Below are 23,839 nucleotides of genomic sequence, written 5' to 3'. Positions count from 1 at the left end.
TTCTTCTTCTTTTTTCTTTTTTTTTTTAAAGAGGCTTTTTTATTCAATTCTCAATTTTTTTGCTGTCTATTTCCTTTGAAGAATCCTTCTAATGAATTTAATAAAATCTGGCATCAGATTTTGGACATCTAAATTAATTTCGGAGCAAAAAAATCTTTGACTTTAAAATTTTTGTGATATTCTGGAAAATATCAATTATTTTTTTTTGCCTTCGCTAAGACTTAAATTTTTTTTCTAATAAATATTTTTAAAAATCGATGCCTAATCCTATTAAGTTGATACTTCTGTATTCACAGAAAAAATTTCAAGTAGTTGGAATGAAATGTGTTTCACTTTTAGCATTTTGCGCAGGTTCTGATATCTTAACTGAAGACTTTAATTAGAATGTAGACACATTAGGTGAAAGGAAATAGCTTTCCCATTATGGACATTGGATTCTTTTTTACTGTATGATGAAGCTGAATGAAAAAAAAAGGTTACTTTTTTGCACTTGCTAATGAGAAAATCGGATAAAGAACCTTCCCTCTGCTTTATCGGAATAGTTTGCAAACAAATAATTCTTTTCGCGTTTAGAAAATTATATTGATTTCATTAGCGTGATGGATCTACTCTAATCGCAACTAAGTTTTCACTCTGTTCAGTCGACCTAAGAAAATGACGGTGCTTAAAAGCTCTCAACTTAATTGATTTGATGAAAAGACAAACACAGTATACACGACAATGCACATTTAGGTCAGCGAGGTTTATGGTTAATTGCTATTAAGCATCGAATGCCATTTTCCTTCTGTGTCAAGTTTATCATGAGGTTTGGTAGCAGTAGAAAAGTCTATTGCTTTCCTGACGTCGTACATTAATTATATATATTCAAAGGCCAATATAAATTTAAATGCAAGGATAAAAGATTATATGTAAAAACTAAACTACTCTGATATTACAATCTGAAGTATCATCACAGTCAAATGCCATATATAATTGAAAGTAGTAAGATTTAAGTGGATGTAATCTTCTGCTGTGCAGTGCTTTTATTCTCTTGGAATAAAATAGCCATTTCTTTTGGAAAACAAATGACAATCGAAGTCCAGTCTGTAACATTGTGGCATGATAATGTCAGAGAAATTGATTTATCTTTATTTTTTTCATCTCATATGATTGTATCAGCCGGTGCTTTCTATACATGCCGATTTTTACAGGAATCAGTTGCAGAAGGTATGCCAACCTTAAAAAAATTACCATGCTGAAATGGATGTAATATTTTTATTTAAAAAGAAGAGTAGCAAGCATATTACAAAGTTTTTGTGAATTTAAGACTTTTATATTTAGATTCCGCACATAAGAGAAAATCACATATCAGTTTGCTACAATGATAGATTTTGTCCCATAAAAAATACTCGCACAACTGTGTTCATTTTCCTTTTTTGAGTTGAGCTGAGTTGGATTTGAATTAATTAATGAAGAAATTTAGAATACTACTAAAATATAAAAATAAAGAGTTAAATAAAAAAAGAAAACGTTCTCATCAATGTACTAAAAGGTCCGTTAGAAATGTTAACCCTTATGTTCATTTTGTATAGTATACCATACATACAACTTTATAAAAATTTATTATTTATTTATTACTTATTTATTTTATTTTTATGTTTGTACCCCTAAATATGTATGTTTATTATAAAATACACATGCCTAAATGTTTGTTCTTACACATTTTTATATATACATACCTATATACATTTTTTTTTTTTTGCTTTTCTTTTAAAAAGCAAACATGCCATGATAAGGGTTAATATAATTGCTACTTTCTCGTGTTCAAAGCATGCGAAGAAGAAAGTACTGTAATCGCCAAAAAATTCGCTCAAGATTTCGATGAATCTCACATTTCAGATATCCCGTAAATTGAAAAAAACACATTTTTAAAATTTATGTCTGTTTGTGAACATAGAAACTCAAAAACACTTTGAGCAAGATGGATAAAATTAGGTATATAGGTCCTTATACTACATTTTCAGATTTCAATCAAATTTTGAACGGAATTTATTCAGAGGACGTCTGTCTGCCTAGCAGTCCCAGTACAAGCGAATACAATGACGACAGAATATAAGGAACTAGATAGGTACAATTTAACATGCAACTTTAGCGTTAATTTAATCAAATTTGAAACCAAATCCGTCCAGGAATTGATCGTCTGATTTTCTTCTTCGGCGCTTATGCAAGCATAATAACTGAAAAGCTCCGTAACTTAAATAGATGAAATTAGGTGTGTAATCTTTTGGCTACAATTGTAGTTCTATGTCAATTTTTGTGCAGTCGGAAAAAAAATCACCAAAATATATAATTGATTTTCAGATATTTCTGAATTAATTGAATTTCATTGATTAATTACCAAGGATCGTAAGCTAGATTCATTAAAAACCTTCGATTCACGCCAAAGATCAATCTTTCGTAACCACTGCTTGTCACTGGCATGTATGTAGCAAATTCCTAAGTACCAGTTTTTCTTAATATATTACAAACCACACAGTTCTCAAGTGTGAAATGAAAATTCTTATTTCTCACTGGGTTCACAGCCTTAATCTAGATCCGCAATTTTATGTGTGGGAAGTTTACAATAATTTTATTAGAGAATATGAGAAAGTTTCGGTGGACCTACTTCCGTAGATTTAAGGTAGCCGACTACGTTCGAAGCAATATTTTTGAAAAATTGGATTTTTTAAAAACTATTTATGGTTTTTAGATGTATTGTCAATTATAAACACTATATATACAAAAAAATTATTTGGAAATATAATATATTTTGAGAAATAGGAAAATTTGTAGTAAATTTTAATGAAATTTAACCTAAACGGTTAACACTCTTCACAAAATTGTAATGCAGCAATCCTATTTTTCTTTGTACAGAAGTTATAGAATATAATGGTGAATGAAATGAACCAAAATCTAAGAAACATTTTGAGATGCAAAAAAATTATGGGTAAAAATGTACGTATATATACATTTTTTCCATAAATTTACAACTTAATTTTTCTGAAAACACCTATAAATGAAAAAGTATTTCACCAACAATAAAACTTTTGGTTCATTTCATTGCCCACAGTATTTAAAACACACGCTGAAATTTTTATGTAAATACCTCTATTAGTTTTTGAGATATCATGTTAACGGTGGATAATTTTTATAAAAATTAAAGTTTAAGAAAATTGAAGTTAAAGAAATATTTTAGCTAAAAAATTGTTTAAAATTATCCTGGATGATAGATCAGACCTTCCTTTTCCTAGAAAATACTATTTTGGAAAGAGGAAAGCCTGAACTACAAGAAATAATAATAAAAGAAGAATTCGCCAATGTGGTCGAAAACCAGTGTTTTTAACGTAGTCGGATACCTTAAAAAAATGACCGAAACAAATATTTAATTTATGCGTTTGTTTTCAGAACTAAAGTTGTTCTATCGTCACATCTGCATTAAAAAAAGTAAAGCAATTGCGGTGTTGAAAGCTCACCCTAGATTTTTACATCCTTTATGAAACAATTCTCAACCCAAGCTGCACAATAGGTTCTTAAACACGGAATTATCTTTTAGAAATATAGCCGAAAGGATCAGTAAAAGCCAATTTGAAAATGCAAATCTTGCATAATCTTGAAGCTTCAACCTAGTTTTTAATTTATTTAAAAGCAACCCTAGTGGAAAAAATATAAATGAAACTACATTGCGTGTTAAGAAACAAACTTCCTGCATTTTACTTTGTCTTGAAAAAACGGTCTTATATCTCAACTTGAATGAAATCCAAAACTCATTATTTCTAAAGCGACGATAAGAAGATAATGTGTATGTAACGAAATCTTTTGAAAGAAGTGCGGCGTTAGACAATACTGTGGCTACAAGGAAAAACTTGTGAATAAAGTTTCATCAATAAATAGATTTTAAATAGAAAATCACCATTGGATAAGAAATGGTGGATAAGCAGCTAACTGCACGCATTTGAGCTGTGGGGAGTCAACTATAAAGAGGAAGCAGTTATGCAATGAGAAACGAACTGCCTTTTATAATTTCTTTTATAAACTAAGTATAGTAGCTATAAACAAATTCAGCATTAAGATTTTGACCGAATATCCACGCTTCAGTCAAATCTTTGAAATTATATATGTTTATAACTCTAAGAACATAATGATTGCAAAATGTAATGAGGATGGATACATAACTGTACTACAATTTTTCAGATTTTGATCAAACTTTGGACGAGTTTTTTTTGCGGGAAATCTAAGGTACTTTAAAAAAAATGAGATAAAAATTTATAGATTTATTATCAGAACTTCAGATGAATATCAGATATGGTAACGAGTTCATCACTTGTTTTTCGATCTGTGTGGGATTATGTGACAGTGATAAATCGAAAACACAATGACATAGAGAAATGAAATTTGGTGTTGGGTATTGTTATCAATATTATAGATTTGTGTCAAAATTCTAATTCATTTCCTGGAAAAGAAGACACCCAGAATCTATACTGATTTTTCTTTAATTTATTATCAAGCAGAAATCGCGCCATAAGTTTACAAGAATGTCGTGGGAAGAAGTTAACTACTGCAGATTTTACCTGCATATGGTTTCCATTGCAAAATGAAACAGACATCAGTTTGTAACATGGTTCATTGTTTTGGTTCATGTTCATGGTTCCTCAAAAAAAAATTTCTATGAGCTATCACTTCTGAAATATCCGTGTGCAGTTATTTGAAAGGAATAAGCTGTTTTATCCGAGCCATGGATTTGTTTTCAAAATGATTTTTCATGTATTGAAATATCATTGACACACTACACTTCGAAATCGTCTAGATTTATCATTTCTTTGCATTCTGTAAGGAAATAAAGATAAAAATAATTTTGAAAATATTTAAAAATAACAGGAAACTAACAACCATGGAACCAGGCTTGCTAGGCCAGATTTACTTTTTAAGTTGTGAAATATTAATGAGGCATCAATTGAATAATTCTAAGCAAATAATAAGGAATGAGTATAAAAAATTGTAAATACTGTGAAATGAAAATCCTAATTCGGTATTAATGTTCAAAAGAATTTAATTATTATTTTAACATTGGCAAACACACAGATTGAATGCTTTGATAGATGTTTTTGAATTTCATCATAACATTAAATATTAATTTTTGCAAATTGTATATCACAATAAAAAGTTTTTTAATTACATTAAAAAGCTTATTTAAAGTAAAACATTGAAAAGAAATGAAATTGATTTAATTAAAAAAGTGATTTTTTGAATTTTAATAAAATGTAAAAGTCATTTTTGTGAGATAATAGTTTCTGAAGAAATAGTTTGGTCATTAATTTCCATTAGTAAGTCATAGTACGAATACGAATAATGAATAATAAGTACGAATAAGGAATGTCCTAATAACGACTGGTAGTTAAAAAATTATATTAGCCCCTGGCACCTGTTATCCCAATCACGTTACTGACCCTCTCGTGATATCGAAACATTTTCCACAATCGTTACGATGATTGCACGCTCTTAAACTTCAACAATAATCCAATACTATGTTTGATAAGAAAATTCCACAAAAACAATATTTTTATCATAACTTAACCAGAGGAAAACATACGCTATTAAATGAAGTATATTTTACTCTGTAAATTTCACGTCTGGAAGGAAATAATAAAACTGATATGAATTTCATTCCAATAACAGGAGCTTTATTACGGATTGCGCATGAAAAAAATTTGAAAAAAGATGAATTAAAATTAAACTATTTGTTGCATAGAAGTGAAAATGAAAAGTTGATTTACTAAGGACTGATTGCTCAAAGGCAGCTTTCGAGCAATAATAAGCTGAAAAATATTGCGGAAAACGTTTTGGGTAACTTTTTAAATTTCAAAAAATCCTTTCATAAGCACCTACTTTCCAAGAAACAATTATTTCCCAAATTTCAAGTTTCTAGTCCCAGTGAATTTTCTTATAATTCTGTATGTGAGTGGTATTTCGCTTTTTTGCATCACAAATCATTCTAAAAGTAGTCCAAGATTGAAAATTGTTTTGTAGTCCATAACTACTAAGAAAATGCAACTATTGAAAGATTTTTCGTAAAAAAATTTGTTCATTATGATGCAGCGTTAGTTGTTTTTAATTTCATTTTATTTCGTCCATTCAATCTAAATTATGGGAAATGAGAGTTTGATGATTTATTTACGAATTGAGTAGATATTTTTATCTGTTTTGTACAACTTATCTCACATCAATTAAAATACAACCAAAAAGCCAACTTTTAATTTTGAACAAGAAAAAAAAGTTATCAAATAAGACAGAATTTAGTTGAAGGAGTATTAATTATTTAATGCTAAAAAAATCCTTGATGAGAACTGGGACGTTCTCTACCATGAAAGTTGTCATAATTTAACCCTTTAAAGGGCTATTTTTTTCTAGTCATATTATGTTAAAATATTTTTAGGCTTGAAATTAGAATAAGAAAAGGGGTTCATTTAACTTATTAGATAAACTTAATTATTAATTTGGTTATTTAATAATTAAGTAACAAATCAAGACTTTATCTTACATTTTGTGTAAGATAAAGAACTGAAGAATCTAAGTTTCTGACTTACTAAAAAAATTTGTCAGAACTTATGCCAACTTACATAATTTCATACAAAGATTGATAAATTTGGTGGGAAGCATACTTCCCACGGCCCTAGAAAGGGTTAAAATCTGTACGCTCAGAAGAAATAATTATTAGTAAAATTACTTCCAAATTAAAATAACATGAACATAAACTAAATAATTATTAGTAAAATTACTTCCAAATTAAAATAACATGAACATAAACTTAATAATTACAGTGAAATGAATTTGAATATGCAAATAGTAAAAATTAAAAACCTAGTAAGAGTGGTCTTCCCAAAACTTTCTCGCATATACTGTAATAAAAGTATAGTCCCAGAGAAAATCTTGCATGGCAATGGCGTACAATAGTTACGATATATAAATTTTTGGCATGAATATAGCATTTTTATTAAATATATCATTGGATTGTTGGCGAATTTTTTGGCGATTAATTTCTGGAATATACGAATTCGATTGATAATATCCGGAAATTGGATTTGTGCTTTAGATCCATTTTTTCCGATCGATTGGAATAAAATTTTTATTGTAATTGTAGTGTAAATAATGTTAACTGTGTAATCACAAATATAGGAAATAAAAATCTAATAATCTGAGATGTAATAAAAATTTGTGTAATCACAAAATTCCATACCAGATTTGATATATTTAAGTCAGTGCGCCTTTGAATTATTGTGTTTGCATGTTTCTGAGAGTACAGAAAGACAGATGGTCAATATCTGTCGTATTTGACAAAAAATTTTATAACTGTTTATACAGTAGATGTTAATTCTGTGGATCGAATTTTATCTCCCTAGCTCTTTTTGTTTTGTAGTTAACGTGCAAAATTATATTCGAACAGCCGGACAGACAGATTTTCTCCGAGGGGATTCTGCTGAACATTTGATATAAATCTACAAATACGGTATAAAGGCCATATACTTAATTTCATCCTTCTAGCTCACATCGGTTTTGAGTTATCTTTGTCACAGATAGACAGACGGACATTTTTCAAAAATTCGTTTTTCGAGGGCAGGTCTAAAACGGCAGTATCTTGAATTTGAAATTTTTGACGATTTCTATACTTTTTCTGTACTACGTATAGGAAATAGAAAATGGATATCGTGCAACTTAAATCTTAATATATATAAATTACGTGTCACGTTGTTTGTCCGCGATGGACTCCTAAACTACTTAAACGATTTTAATCAAATTTGCACACCGTGTGCAGTTTGATCTAACTTAAAAGATAGGATAGCCCTTTTTTTGAATTTTTAATTAGAATTTCAATTATTAATTAAAAACTAACTTTCCCGCCAAAAAAGTCTTCATTTTCCCCACCGCCAAATGAGTACGGCTTCAGTTTTTTTCCCAACAGTCATGAGGCTAGGCTTAAGATTTTTCGGCTGATTATTTGAAACGATTCTATTTATTTTCTTAATGTTTGATGCATTTAAAATTAAACTTTGTTAATGAATCGATCTTTCAGATTCATTCTTATGTACTTTTGAATTAAAATAAAACAGAATAAAGGAAATTAAAAATTTCTAATCTGCATAGCGTTACCCCAACTGGAGTAGAAAAACTCACGCATTTGCGTTCCGTAACTGGCGTTGAAAATTCACGCATGCGCATTGTGTTCTGATTGTTGACATGACAACCATTATCAACGGATGATTTAAATTATTTTTAGGTTAGTTGCATGTTTTTGTAATTAAATTGTATTTATGTTAGTTATATATTTTTTGTATACGCTTACAGTTTTAAGTACATCGTTTTTTAAGTAGTTTTTTTTAACCTGTTTTCAACCGATTATTTTAAACGATTCGTTTTATTTTCTTAGTGTTTGCTGCATTTAAAATTAAACATTGTTAATTAATCGTTCTGGCCATGATGAATCTGAGAATATTTTGTTGACAAATTCTTGAAATATTACATAAATTAGGAAAGATATTCTTTAGTGCCTATAAAGTTTAAACGCTCAGTGACTGTTTTCAGTAATCATATTACAAAAAAATACTTTGTAAAAAATATTATTATATCAATTGCAGATTAATCCTTTCCACTTTAATTTATAGTATAAATTCTACGGGAACTAACAGAAAATTAGAGAGATACATATTATGTTATGACTGAAGGCGTTTATAATATTATGAGTGAATTATATATCAAAATTTGAAGTTTTAAAATATTTTGATGTAGAAACTATTAAAGTAGGAATTGCATAAAATATTTAATTATTAAAATTTTAACGAACATTAAGATTGGCGAACCGGCTGGTCGCCAAAGGCGGCTAGTATATATATATATATATATATAAACATTTATATTTTGCATAATAAATAACCTCTAAAAATTAATACTATTGCATAGAAAAAAATAAAAATACGTTTATTTTTTATATTAAAAACATTAATATGTCATCCTGGAGCTATATAATGCTAGTTAATGTTGTTGCATAAGATTTCATAGGATTATAATGAATGGAATATGTTCTTATATTCTATGCATACCGAACATCCAACAGTAAATAAATAAATAAATAAAAAATCACGTTTCGACAGGAGAAAAAAATCTTTTTCTTTTTTTATCATAAGTGATCCTATTAGATTCATTGTTCGGGCAAATTTAAAAACTTTGATTTTTCAACTTATAAAATTTATACATTTTTGTAATCATTGAAATCCTTATTTCCCTATTCAATCAGCTGCCTCTTTTATTCGATTTTTGATGGTAGGATCCTTTCAGGGAAGTTAAAAATTTTTATGTAATGGTTAGTTCCCAATGTGGAAACATACACGAAAGGTATTTTAATAATTTAAGTGGAAATGAAGATATTCATATCAAACAGATTATCAAGCTACGAAATCTTAGTTATGGCGAACCCACCGTAGACGAGAGTAATATTGAATAACAATCTGCGTAATTGTATGGAAGTGAACAAATGGGTTTGACTGAAAATCATCCTGGTGGAAAACGAATTCAAGTCCACCTCTCAAAAGTCATTAATTGTGGACGAGCAAACGAAGGTTTCCAATAGTTGTCATAGCAATCAGCAACGTATCTTCCCGGTTGCGTGTCTCCCGGCAACCTTCCCTTTTGTTGAAATTTATCGACAAAGGCTTATTACCCACAATCCCACTGACCCAGATGAGGCGCACGTGGATAAAAAAAAAGTTCGACAAGGAAACATATTTCGAGCAAGAGTAAAACATTGATTGAAAGAACAGGATTCCACTTATTTCTCATTGATCTGAGTTTCGATTTTTTTTTATTTTTTCAGTCTAAGTCTGATATTTTTAGATAAAGAAATTGATGTAAGTGGTCTGAATTCTTGAAGGTTATTCCAAATGAAAGGATTACCAGACAGTATTGTATGGAAAACAGAGAAATTTAATTTAGGATCAGTAGAGCATATTGGTGATTTAGATTTGACTTAACAAGGGGTTTTAATTTTTTAACATTTCTTTTATGTAACCTTGTATTTAATGGATCTTCAGGATTTTAGAGCGATATTATTGAAACAATAAAATTGAAAGAAGCGCAAAGATACACAATTTTCTTATTCGAACTACTTGCCTTCTTTGACGACCAGCTGTTCATCTACTATCCATTAAAAATAATTAGCTAAACAAGTCTTCAAACCACAACTACTTTATAGATTTCACCAATTTTTAATTCATATAAAAGTCGATGACAAAATCGATACGTCTTCCATGGTCCCCTGTTCTCAACTTCCCATTTTTGAGAAAAATCTCAAAGCACTACTTTTGTATACATTCTTTGTGACAAAAAAAAAAAACAAAAAAACGAAAGAGTTCCTAGTCGAAAAAACTAGATAAGATGTTTAATCTACCCTTTATGCTTTCAGATTAGTTCTCACCTAAGCTGCCATGGCGATCTGATTGAGTTGCACTGCACAACATAGTTACGAATTTAGAGTCTTGATGAAATCTTTTCTGTACTCCTTCGAGTGGGTTAAAGTAGCCGCTTTTGATTTATAGACACACATTCTTTCTGTTAATTGTTACGCAAGGAATGCCAAAAGCTGATACAATTAATCCAGACAAGATAGATGATTAAGAGCATCATCATGCTATGAAATTAGAAATTTTTTTAAAACTGCCTTTTAAATTTGGTATAAAATATGAAAAACTGTTCAGTTGCAGTTTCATTTATATACTATGTTGTTTAGTAGCACCATTGTATTACGTTTTCTGCCTTGTAATTTATATAAAAAGCTAAGAGAATGTGTATTTACACAGCAAAGCATAATTACGAATTTAGAGTCTGTACAATTTGTACTTTTGGAAATTTAGCCCATGTTTTCTTCAAATAAACAAATAAAAATAAAAGACAATTATTTAAAAACAAAAAGTTAATTAAAATTGCAGTTAATTTTAAATGTATTGACATTTTTCAAAAATACTATCTCATGAATTTAATTTTTATACCTATTTAAAATTAGAAAAGATATCTTTTTAATGATAATGAGTTCATTTCCTATAATTTTAATTTTTGTCTAACTTCGATGATTTTTTGTAAATATTATTTTTATGTACAATTTAATGTTATTTACTCAATTTAATGTTATGATTAAATTGAGGCCAATATCACTGCATTATAAAATCATTAAATCGTTCAAAATTGAAATAATAAATTCCTGCTTTGAATATTAACTTCGAAGTATGAATATAATTTATGCTATTATTTCGTGGAAAAATAAAACTTTAAACTTTTTAAAAAAAATAAGTTATATTTTTTTTTCAAAGAATTGTTTTTTAGAACTATTTAAACTTTGCTTCTGTTTGTGGTGACGAAATGGTTAATTTTTTCTATATTTTAAACCTCTGATTTTTAAAACACTCTAATGGTATGTATATCATTAGAGCGTAAAACATAGTACACAAAAAAAGAATATATTGTACTTATCAAAAAAAAAAAAAAATCGAACTACAGATTTTGTCGAATTTTTCAGAGCTCCTCAGTTTCGAAAAACTTATTGGAACTTGGGAAAACTTTGGAATTATGTCTCTCTGTTTGTTTTCTTTTTCTATTAAACTTTGAGTAAACTCGAGAAGTCTGTTTATCGTGTTTTCCGAGTATAAGTGAATAAGAAATAAATTTTGACTCTGGTTTTAGCTTCTAAAATGTAGATCACTATGAAATTTTGAGCCAAACACGCCAAACTTTGACCTCTGTCGGTCTGTAAGTACATATGCATATAAATGCAAACACTCAAAAACATAACGGTGAGATAATTGAAATTTGGTGCTTAGTTATAACAGCTGAACTGTAGATATTCATCAAGTTTTGAACCAAATCTTTCAAAGGATTATCCATTTTTTGGTCTGCACTTTCTCGTGCCCGAAAATGCGATAACTCAAAAACGCGCGATTTAAATAAATAAAATTTGATACGTCATCTTGTTATTAAAATTGCGATTTTGTATTAGATTTTGCTTTCAATTGGTTGAAAAAATAATACTCCAAAATTGAATATTAGATTTTCTTTATTGTATTCCGAAGCTCAACACTTCCATTTTGAAAATAAAAATTTGAGATTTTCACATCTTTTATGATCTTGTCCAACATCCATAGTTTTATGCTCGTCGGGGAAGAGGGAATGTATATTAGAGAATATGCGAGAATACTTTTTTTAAGGGGGGGGGGTCATTTCCTCTAGTTATACTTGCTTCTTCTAATTGAAAAAAAAAACAGTTTATTCCATTAACAACATTTAATCAAAAGGCAGTCACAAGAGTATTGATGTCTCATTTTTACAATACCAGATCCTTGAACTTAGAAACCATCTTTTTTGGAATCTTTTCGGGCGTACAGATTCATTTTTTAATATTCTCTCTGTTTTTGTCAGCCTTTTCGTTGCGGAGTCTTCTGCTTGTAATCCTATCTTTCGATGAATATTCTGTTTGTTATATTATGATTGTGAAAGTAGAAAATCGGAATGCTGCATCTCCTCAAATTGTTAAATATCGAGTTAAAAGAAAAATGCAATAGCTTTTTTGATTGGGAATTATTTAACATGCAATGCAATCGAACCTATGAACTTTGCTATTAATAAACAATTCTGTTGAGGTGAGTAAAAAATTATCAGTGGTAATATATGCTACATCCCTGTAAAACATTAGAAATATATGTGGTAAATATGCTTATAAACAGATTAAGGTGTACGCATACACACTTGAAACTTCGAAAATCGTTCAAAATATCGAATATTTTTTTATTGCTTGAAAATGTTGTTTGAAATTGCTTGAAATTTTTTTAAAAATTATTGTATTTATATAATTTCAACAATATTTCGAAACCTTGAGGCTAAATGTTTTGAAGAAAATTATAATTTTTCTTCGTATATTTCGCATACATGAAAGCAAAAATGAATGTTTTTTCGCTCGGGAAGTTCTACAACATCAAATTTCTTTGATTTATGAAATGCTTTATCTAAGTTTATTTCGAGTACTTGGAAACAATTAATGCTCACAATATGTATTAGGAATTAATGACAAATTTAATTTAAATAAATCCCAAAAGAATACTGGTTTTTATATCATCTTAAAACTTAAAATATCTTTTTAATGCCATCAATTTCATTTTTGTGTAATGTTTCCTTTACTTTTAATACATAATATTTAAAAATGTAATAAACAATTTGTAACATTTTTTAATGTTATGACATTCAAACTCATCCATGAAAACATTCGCATGCTTTCGCCAATGTTAAAATTGAGATTTAAAAAAATGCTTTCTTTGGACATTTATTTCAAAGTAGGATTTTCACTTCCATTTTTATTTCGGTGAAAATTACGGTATATGCACATTTGAATTTGCAAGCGTTACAATTCGTTTTATTAATTTCAATTTGTGTTTTTCGTTCTTATCAAATAATAAAATGAATTTTTTTTTAAAAATATACATTCCATGTTAATGTTTAAAATTCATCATTAATGATAAAAATTCAATAATTTTATCGGACAAACTGGTCGCCAAAGGCGGCTAGTTTTATTTTAATCAATCCTCAAAACCGTTTTGCAGTAAATAATATTCACAATTACTTATCAAAAAAGTGCTTAACATACCTTCAGACAATTGGATTCATGGGCTTTTAGTTTCCTCATGTCAACTTGTTCACCACACATGCCACATCTGGTGAAACCTCCACCCTCTAAGGGCGGCCCACCCTTATCGGCCACTACGCGGGAAGTCTCTGTCCCCTTGATCACCTGTTGCGGCGGCCGGTGTACCGGCTTGTAGACTCGAATGGGCAGCCGTCCGGCTCTGTGCGGGGCTGCTGGTCTGTCGTCGTCCATGGTGGGGCGCACTTTGCGGACTGAAGGACGCCTGTTAGAACGGGACCTCAGTAGAGTATGTACGGACAGGCAGCACGGGGAGGAGGCTCGGGATCTTCGGCTATCGATTGGTGGAGAAGCTGCAAACAAAACCGATCAATATAGCTGACGATTTTTACAAGTTTGGGATACAAAGAGAATAACTGCTGGAGATTTTGTTGTTTATGGAGATCGCGTGTGCTTAATGATTGGCGCTACGATCTGTGAGATTTTGCAATGGCGTAAAAGAAATGTTTACTATTGTTGTCACAGGAAAATAATAACAATAAAAACCTCGGTATCTATGTATCTAATGAATAAAACAGCAAATATGTTTCATGCATCGTATGAGAACATTAAATCCTCAACATTGAAATTTTATCTCAATACATTGATATGTATAAGTTGTGTTTTTATTTAATACGATTAATTTCATCATACTCCCCTCCCCCCATATATTTAAATTCAGGTTCTCCTCTAAGGAGTGCAAGGTGCCACTAAACAAGGATTCATGCTACCAAAGTCCTTGAAATGATTTTTTTTTTCTATTTACTTAAATTTCGATTCGAGTTAATTTCAGTTTGTATTCTATAAGAATATATTTGAAAACTATTTCTATATTTACGCATATTTCACGTGCGCTTTTCCAAGACAAGGGACTGTATGCCGTTAATTCTCGATATATTTGCAAATTAATCCTGATCCGATCTAGTCCAAACTGAAAGTGCCGATATTTCTTTTTTTTAAGAAAAAATTCGAAACTTCTTACGAACATGAGACTTGATTTAACAGCATTTTTAAATAAAAAGATTGAAAACGATCTTTTCAATTCTTGAAAAGAATTAAATGCAATTTTACAGGATTTAAAGAAACCAAAATTTATTATCGATCTTTTCCTTCCAGAATCTCAATATTATAAACATTATAATTTTTTATAACATAATTTATTTGAAATTATTATCTAAATTCTGTCTTTTTTTCCTGAACATTAACTGCACCCATTACCACTGCATTTTCAGCAAGATTTTTCTTAAAATCGAAAATAATAGTAGAAAAAAATCATTTTTAAGGCCTTGCATTAATGACGAATGACTTTCCTTTTATTATTCATTTTATCTATCAATTTTTATATATCCTATCAAAAAACTCTTCCCTATTCCCGTAGATGAAATTAACGAATGAAATGCCAAATATACTAAAGGAAAATATAATAAAATTTATATTTTGTAAACGTCTTCTTGAGAGTCACATAATTAATTGTATGACAGTTTTAAACAATTACTTTTGTTATTTAATTTATTAACAATAATTTTGTATAGTTAAATATTAAATGAAAAAAAAATCCCTTGTTTAACATTTTTATATAGTTCTTAATTTCATAGAAGGCTAATCCATATTAAGTAATAAGTTATGTTACGGTTCCGCTTTCACTCCTGTTAGACCTGCTTGAATTCTTTTTTTGCATATTGTAACACACACACACGTTTAGAGAGAGAGTACTGTAGTTCATAGATTCGTATGGAAAGGGATTTCATGTTTCATGGCAAGAGACTTAAAAACAAATACTTGGTCATAAGTTCTGCTAGCAGTCTTGATTAAATCCATAAAATAAGTCCTCATTTATCCATTTATTTACCCCTCTCAATACTAATCGGCCAACCTTTTTTTTTTTCTATATTCAAGATTCAGGTTAAAACATTTTTATAACTTTTCGGTTTCTTCTAAATTTTCTAAGTAATAGCATCAAAGCAATTATATGAATTAGAAGAAGATTGCCATATCTGACACCCTGAAAACATCTCTTCAAGTATCTCTTGGTTCTATAAAGTGTATCTTATGTTGGAAACGAAACATGTTTTGCATAACAAACTAAATGGCTCTGATCATTCCAAAAGAAACATTTTTTTTTACAAAAAGGGTTAAGTCAATAATAATTTGCATAAAAATTAATATTTAATTTTGCAAATTTCATCTGAAGTAGAAAATAAAAAGGAATTGACCTGATATATTTAATTGACGTCTTTATTTCGTCATTTCTTGATGAAGAACTACATCTATGCCAATATCCCATAGAGATTAGCTTACTTTTTATGTTTTCATAAGATTTATTCTGATTAGACATTCGATGTATATAAAAATAAAAACTATTTATATTCATGAGCATTTTGTTAAATAATCTCCTGCAATATATCGCCTCTTTCAGGCGATTTAAAAAATTTAATATATTTAAAAAAAAATCTTAGAAATTAGAGATATTAGCAGGTCAATCCTATGGAAAGATGTAGCAAGCAAACTTTAGGAACAAACTGGAAAATAAAAATATTTTAATCCAATGGGATGTCCTACTATCTAATGTACACCAGATAGTATAAATCATCAAATCATTAAGGATAACCACACATTTTTTTTTCATTCCTGATGACTTTTTTCTGGATATAGCTGCATATACCGTAATATTTTTGTATATAAAATCATTGCAGAGTGATTTACAAAAATTTTCCAAGTAATTCACAAGTTGTAAAATCGGAGTGTCCTTTTCAATGACAATTGGTTTTGGTGAAAAGAAGCATGTTAATAAAATAGTTCGGTTTTCATTAATGATCACCCACAACAATAATTTAACTAACTGTTTTATTTCGTTTATTATTTTGTATGAAATACTACTAATTTCTTCCCAGACCCCCCTCCCCCATGTAAGATGCTTCAAATCTAATTCTTATGCGCGTTTTACAATATGAAATCTGCTACAGCATATATAAACCTTGTTATATAAATTTTCTCCATATTTTGTGTAAAACAGAAACATTGATTTACCTTGTTCGTTGTCGTATATTCGCTGCCTGAAACTGGGCTGCTCTTGTATGGTGACGTTCTGCGGTCCTTTGGCCTTTGTAACTGAGGATATAACTGGGTGGACAATATTGGGTGTCGGATTGAGCAGCGTTCGAGTGGCGGGACGGACTTCACTGTCTCTAAAATGAAAAAGGAAGGAGTACAATTTTGATTTAAGTGTCTCTGGCTTATATATGAAATTGAAGTACGATTTCAAGGCCAATGTAGGATATTAATCAGCATGGAAGATTTGGGAGAAAAGTGGAACCTAAATATCACAAAGCACTAAATATTCAAATTAAAGAAATCTTACCTAGTTAAAATGGATATTCTGGTAATTGTAAATTTATAGAGAGTATCTTGGTAGTAAAAGCATTGATACTGGAGAATTCCAATCTTGCAACACAATTCCTCCAAAATCAGTGGTGCATGGATCAGATGTTGAAGATCATACATCTCAGCATTAATGAGATGAATAGTAATGGAAAGGATGCACAAACTTTGGGACTGTTCTCATCATCTATCCAAGGTTCAAAATTGCGATCGCCACCAACAATTAGCTTTCATTGTTTCAAAATAAATCGCTAATCTGATGAAATTTTAAAGAAATCTTTACTCACCTTTCAGCCTTGCTGATGTCCAGGGATTCGGTGCTCTCTTCGTCGTCCTGTCCCCAGAACTTTGGATCTACAGGAGTGGGGTCTCGCTGGTGCGGGGGCTTTCTCTCATTGTCCGCCCTCCAGCGCAACAGGCACTTGGGCTGGTGGAATCTGAGAGAATGTTGGGGGCAGAGGCGGCCACACACGTAGCATGGTACGAAGCTCCGAGGATTTCTCAATTCCGACATGCTTCATTTTAGCTCTTTGGGTGGAATATTCTGTTCAAGGAAGTCGAAACACATTTTATTGATATATTTAAACAAAGTTAAAGCAAAAGCATGAGAAAAAGGCAATCTTTTGATTGGCTTAGACATTCGTTTGGTACATTTTTCTTCAACTTGAAAGTTAAAAAGAAATCTTGTAAATATTTTGGTTATTTAGCTAAAAAATAATTCTGAATTTAGCGACAGACGCCATTAAGAATTATATTTTGGGAGTAACTGTTAAATAATTTGATAAATTTAAGATTGTTGCGAAACATTTCAAATAAAGTATTTCAGCCTAGACTGACACAAATTAGTTTGGTTTGAACGGGAAGAGGGACATACAATTTTGGTTTTTCTCTTCATTTTAGGCAAAGGGTGTTTGCCAAGAGGATTAAGCTGGAATGACTCTTAAGTTGACTGTAAAAACGACTAGATGTAATCTTCAATTTTATCTATTTATGAATTGTTGAATATGATATTATGAGTAGTATAGAGATGATGGCTCTCATATAAAAAGTACCTTTCACTAGATGATGGCTCTCATATAAAAAGTACCTTTCACTAGATGATGGCTCTCATATAAAAAGTACCTTTCACTAGATGATGGCTCTCATATAAAAAGTACCTTTCACTAGATGATGGCTCTCATATAAAAAGTACCTTTCACTAGATGATGGCTCTCATATAAAAAGTACCTTTCACTAAATGATGGCTCTCATATAAAAACTTTTTATATGAAAACCATCATCTCTATACTACTAAAAGAGCGAGCAATGTTTTCTGCAAGGTTATAAATTTTATTCCCACTCAAAAAAAAGAGGCATAGACTGATAATTGTTGAACGATTTTTATTGTATTTATAAGAAAGAAATATATGTATAAAGAAAGGATATGAATACAAATTATTTTCATTTCATTCGAAAAAGCAGTGCAAACAATTAATACATTATTAAGTAAGACAAAACAACAACTTGAATCATATATATATATACATGCAAAAATAGTATAAAAATTGATTACATTAAAAAATAAAATGTTCTTGGAATTTATTAATAATATCTCATGGAAGATCTTATATAGGTTCGCATTTGCGTTATAGACTGAGAAAACCATGAAAAGACTCAGTCCAACCAGTCGATCTGAGTAAACATTTGATTCACTTACAAAGCATGTGAATATAAGAAAGAAATGTATATAAAGAAAGGATATGAATACAAATTATTTCCATTTCATTCGAAAAACAGTGCAAACAATTAATACAATATTAACTAAGATAAAAACAACAACTTGAATCATATATATATGTACATGCAAAAATAGTATAAAAATTGATTACATTAAAAATAAAATGTTCTTGGTATTTATTAATAATATGTCATGGAAGATCTTCTTATATTGGTTCGCATTTGCGTTATAGACTGAGAAAACCATGAAAAAACTCAGTCCAACCAGTCGATCTGAGTAAACATTTGATTCACTTACAAAGCATGTGAAATAAAATTGAACTAAGAGACAATTTTCCCCTTAACAGAAGGTAGCTATTGAATGCTTAATAGTTTTTCAAAAAAAATTTTTTTTTGAAGAACATAAAAATAAACGAAAATTATATTACCATTATTCTTCAAGCAAGGAATAGTGACCAAAGCATTTTCCGGTCACACCATCCTCATTCAAAAATATTTTATCGTAAAACGGAGATAAAGAAATTTTGTTTGATATGGTTGTAGAAAGAATATGTGATTTTGACTGTATAGAATATTGCTCGTGACGATGAATCGTTTCATTAAGTAAAGAGGTTTTAAAATGTTCATGTGTTATGTTTCTTAAACAACTCTGTTTTACACCTTTTGCCTTTTTCGTTTCAGTATTTTCACATTTGTAGCTGTACATTTTGCATCGTAAACCGATAAATTCTGAAATAGGTTTAGATTTCGTTTCGTCTTTTAAAAACCCTAACTTATTTTGGTTCTCCGAATTAAAAAATTCACTTGAAGATGGATAGTTGCTTAGATCCATGATATCAAAAAATTCGTTTTTAAAATCTTTGTAAACATTATTTGTAAATATTTGCATGAATAGAGAATCAGTATCTGTGTATAAGAGTTTGCAATTTTCTTTATAATATTTTTTGAACTTAGAGTAATATAAAGTATACATGTGTAATTTAGCTAGCTCAAGCACGCAAAATCCTACATAAATTGGTTTGTCGAGAACTAGATTAATTTTTTTCATCTTAAAGACAGCGAAGTCTTCGTTTATGCTCTCAAAGTATTCAAGTAAAGGACTTGCTAAATGCTTTCTACATTCAGCGGGTGTAAGAGCAGTCTTTAAGTTAATTCTTTTTCTGACGTTTTGGCATGTTTTGCCGAAAAAAGCATTATTCATTTTTTTAAAGAAAGATTTTTCAAACTCGCTTTTGGCTTGTTGGCGTTTTTCATTATTAAAATTTATATAGCTTCGCAACCAGTCTGATTGTGAAAAAGCCAAGATCCGATAAATTTTTTTTAAAGACATCCCATGCTTTAAATAGTATTTTAAGTTCCTGTAGTGTAAAATGTAGCGTTTCTTTGGATAAAAATTTGGTGTTAACTTTTTACACTCGGTGAATGGAATATTTTTTTCAGACAATATTTTTTTTTGATAATCTGATAACATTTGTTTATTTATATTTAAGTGTTCTGCTGCTAAGGGAAAATCATGGAAATCATGAGCTGATTTATCATATAGTAAATCTACCTCTAATAAATATCCCGTTTCTGAGTATCGAGATACATTTGCTAAATCAAAAACAGCTATTTCTTCAGGTGAAAGCCAACGAAAATCCCCCACAGGTAGATATTCAGACATGCAATGTCCGTAAAGATTGTTAACATCTAAATTCACAATATAATTTGTAGGTTCATCGGGGTTATAACAAGAAAGATATGGATTATTTGCCTGGGCATATCTTTGACCGAGAAAGCAAATTCCACCTCTCATTTGAGTCTCAAGTAAGACATAGTCTTCTACATTCGATAACAATTTTAATTCCTGACCTGTGAATTTTAAACCAGAATGCCACGTTAAATCAGCAATAGTTAGGAAATGAGCAGGGTCCAAATGATAGTGCATCATGCTTGTTTGTCGAAACGATTGAAATACTTCAGCTAAAAGAATTGTATCTGTATTTTGATACAATTCAAGGTAATCTTGAAAATTTTTACAATGAAATTCTTGGTAAACCCTCAGTGCGTGTTTGTATTCTTTTTTTGTTATGTTCGAATTCGTCAAAATGTTAAAAAAGGCTTCGTGAGGTGGAAATGTCTTTTGTTTTAAAATATCTTTTGATGAAAAATAGCTATAAGGAAAAAATCCTTTTTGTTTGAGTAAGTTTCTATTTGTTTTATTTTGGAAAAAAGAATCAAAAATGTCAAACCGATGTTCAGAAATTTTCAAAATTTCTACAAGAGAAGATAAGGAAGAATCAAGAAATGCGTACGAATCAATAAATTTAATGTAATTATCGAGGGTGAAACTAGTAAATTTTTGACTATTCGTCGGAATTATATCAATCTGATGCGCGAATTCTGGAGACATATGTTTTAACAATAAGTGGGAATCGTACCCCTTAAGGTTGTGAATGACTACAGGAATGAAATTACTTCTTTTTAAATTTAAATTGCATGAATTGTGACAGAAACCTCTAAATATGCCTAAAACATGGCAATGATCTCTGACAATGCGATCACTCGGTTCAAATTTTAACTTGCATATGTAACATGTGCTAGGCTTTCCCGTTGGTATATTTTCCTCGATCATTGGTTTATTGCATGATAGTCTTTTAAATAAAGATTTTGCTAATTTTTTTATTGTTTTTAAAAATATTTGTACTGGATTTTCTCCGCAATAGAATTTGTGATATATTATTTCATTTTTTATATTAATTGCTATTAATGCGAAACTGATTGGTTCGTGATGCTCTAGGTTGGCTGAAAAACTCTGAGATGTATTTGGTAAAACAGTAGATATATTTTTCGTTATGCATTCAAAATCCGCATACAAAATAAAAGGATGGAACAACATTTTGTAAATGCTAGTAAATTTTACAGTGTTTATTTTAGGCGGGGATAGTTTTTGGGGGGCATTTTGGCAACACACTCGCTTATGATCTACAAGACTATTTCGCCTCTGAAATCCAATCAGGCATCGCGAGCAATAATGATGAATCCCTTTTTTGGAGTTTAATAAACGATTTAGATTTTTAATTAAGAAGTAATGCTCTTTATACAGAAGTAAATTTATTTCCGAACCCAACTTTTTATTACTGATATATATGGGGAAAACTTCTTTGTCATAAGTAAAAATATTTATCTTTAAGCTGTTGATACTTTCAAAATGCTTTATGTTAGAGAGTTTCATGGGGAAGGTTACATTTTTCAATTTTAAGTATTTTAGTTTATTTTGGTAACTGCTTGGAGCATTAGAATTTTTTTCAGGAGGAAAGAGATGAGCTAAGCAACTATATATGAAGCATTTGTGATCATCGCAACGTATATTTAGAAGAGTTCTTTTTTTTTTTAAACAGTCAGGTAATTTTATATTACCGCAACCTCCCCGCGGTTCTCTGTACTGTCCGATATTAACATCTAAAAAGTTAATTTTATTAATAACCCAACCACTACCGTTTTGGATATATGTTTCAATGGAATTGAATATTTTCTGAAAACAGCTTTTAACTTTACTTTTTACTTGGTTATATGATATTATGCGTTCAGCAAATGAACAGAAGTAAGCGTTTTGCAGTAAATTGTCAGGATGAGTATCTTTAATAAATTCAATGCTTATGCATATTAAAAGACGGAAAGGTAGGTTTTGCTCTAATAAGAGTAAGAAAATGTTTTCTCGAATTTCGTTATATAAGTTGTAGGGATCAGAGTGTATCGGAGAGTGTCGGTAAGCTGAAATATAACCTCTAAAACTTGATTCTATTCTATTAAACGACATTCTAAGAAGATGAATATAGGGAAAATTGTCAAGTTAGTTCAATTTTTTTACAAAATTTTCATTTAACTCGTGAATGTCAATTTTTCTTTATATGTTCTGCAAACACATTTATAGCTTTTTTTAAAGCTCCCAATTGGTCAAGATTCATGTTGAATCTGTTCTTTGTTTCATCTCCAACATTCTTTTGGAAAGCAAGATAATAGGACTTTCTGTATTCCTTGATGCTGATGTTAATCCCTTTTCCTAGGTAAGCGCTTATTGGGGGTATGAGCTTTTTCTCTTCTGTCGGATCAGAAAAATTATACTCGAAATTCTTTGCTCTTTTGGTGGACTCCTCTTTTTTCTCATCGTTTGATTTTCTTTTAGCTATCAGAAAAGGGATAATATTTTGAAATTAAATCTAAAGATACAAAATGTAAAATGATTTTACATTTTACCGTCATGTTTTTTCTTTGGGAATTTAAAAATCTAAAGTCTAAATTGACTTATAAAATCAAATCTAATTTACCGCTTGTATGCTTTTCCTTGGAAGGAAGGGGAAATAACTGCTCGCCGTCTGAATCGCTATCAGTTAAGCCTATTAGGAAGTGTGAAAACTTAACTTTATTTTTAAAAAATTATGTTACACATGCTTAGCAATCTAAAAAGAATATGAAAATGCAATCACTTACTGACGCTCGCTTTGTGACTGTCCATGATAGCTGAGTAGTACTTAGATACACGCACTCTGAGGAAGACGGAGACAGAGATGAAGATGAAGTCTTCAACAAGATCGGTAGTATATGTACAAAGGTTGATGTAGCTTATATTTATACCCCTGTTTATGTAAGTGGCAATGGAATAATTGTTTATTATCTGTAGAATTTCCCAGGAACGCCTTGTTCTCCCTGAACTGGTGACCTTAAAGTAATTTTAAAATAACTTTATGTGCATTTTCCTACCTTAACCCACTTTCACCACCTTGAGAATAAAACAACGTAATTTTACGGTGATATAGGATATTACAAAAAACATATTGATGTAGCGAAGCAAAATAAGACAGACGCAATTATACAGTTAAATTATATTTTTATTCAGGGATTGTTAAAATATTACATCGAGTGGTACAATCAGTTTCTTCGTGTTGCTTATGCATGTAGAACATCGATTCATTGATGATGTTACATTAAATGACAGTTAGTGCTGCTTAGTATTACAATTTTATATAGAGTTTACAATGCTGA

General features: G+C 30.0%; 2 protein-coding genes across 4 annotated transcripts in view; both read right to left on the bottom strand.

Moving 5' to 3' along the window:
- LOC129958267 (zinc finger protein 474-like) overlaps positions 1–23,839 on the bottom strand; it is a 57,888-nt gene that overhangs the window by 16,175 nt on the left and 17,874 nt on the right. The window contains exons 2-4 of the mRNA XM_056070601.1: positions 17,389–17,645; positions 16,751–16,908; positions 13,688–14,037 (exon numbers count right to left, since the gene is read on the bottom strand). Coding sequence (XP_055926576.1) covers positions 13,688–14,037; positions 16,751–16,908; positions 17,389–17,615 — 735 coding nt within the window. The 5' untranslated portion in view covers positions 17,616–17,645. The remainder of the gene's footprint in view (positions 1–13,687; positions 14,038–16,750; positions 16,909–17,388; positions 17,646–23,839) is intronic.
- Positions 18,519–23,400, bottom strand: LOC129958254 (uncharacterized). Of its 3 annotated transcripts, none has more exons than XM_056070571.1 (3): positions 23,288–23,400; positions 23,125–23,193; positions 18,519–22,982 (listed from the first exon to the last, which is right to left on the bottom strand). In XM_056070571.1, the coding sequence occupies exon 3, from the start codon at positions 22,614–22,616 to the stop codon at positions 19,248–19,250; it is 3,369 nt and encodes a 1,122-aa protein (XP_055926546.1). In that variant the 5' UTR covers positions 22,617–22,982; positions 23,125–23,193; positions 23,288–23,400; the 3' UTR covers positions 18,519–19,247. The 3 variants fall into 3 exon arrangements, with proteins under 3 accessions (XP_055926546.1, XP_055926554.1, XP_055926562.1); XM_056070579.1 differs by having other exon boundaries at positions 23,125–23,212; positions 23,288–23,395; XM_056070587.1 differs by lacking the exon at positions 23,125–23,193 and having other exon boundaries at positions 23,288–23,394.

This window comes from Argiope bruennichi, chromosome 2 (assembly GCF_947563725.1).
Source record: "Argiope bruennichi chromosome 2, qqArgBrue1.1, whole genome shotgun sequence".
NCBI lineage: Eukaryota > Metazoa > Arthropoda > Arachnida > Araneae > Araneidae > Argiope > Argiope bruennichi.
This window is presented reverse-complemented; position numbering and strand designations above follow the sequence as displayed.

What these genes read in the sequence shown, in the direction of transcription:
- LOC129958254 (XM_056070571.1), bottom strand. Translation starts at nt 22,616, where the DNA reads ATGTCGTTTAATAGAATAGAATCAAGTTTTAGAGGTTATATTTCAGCT.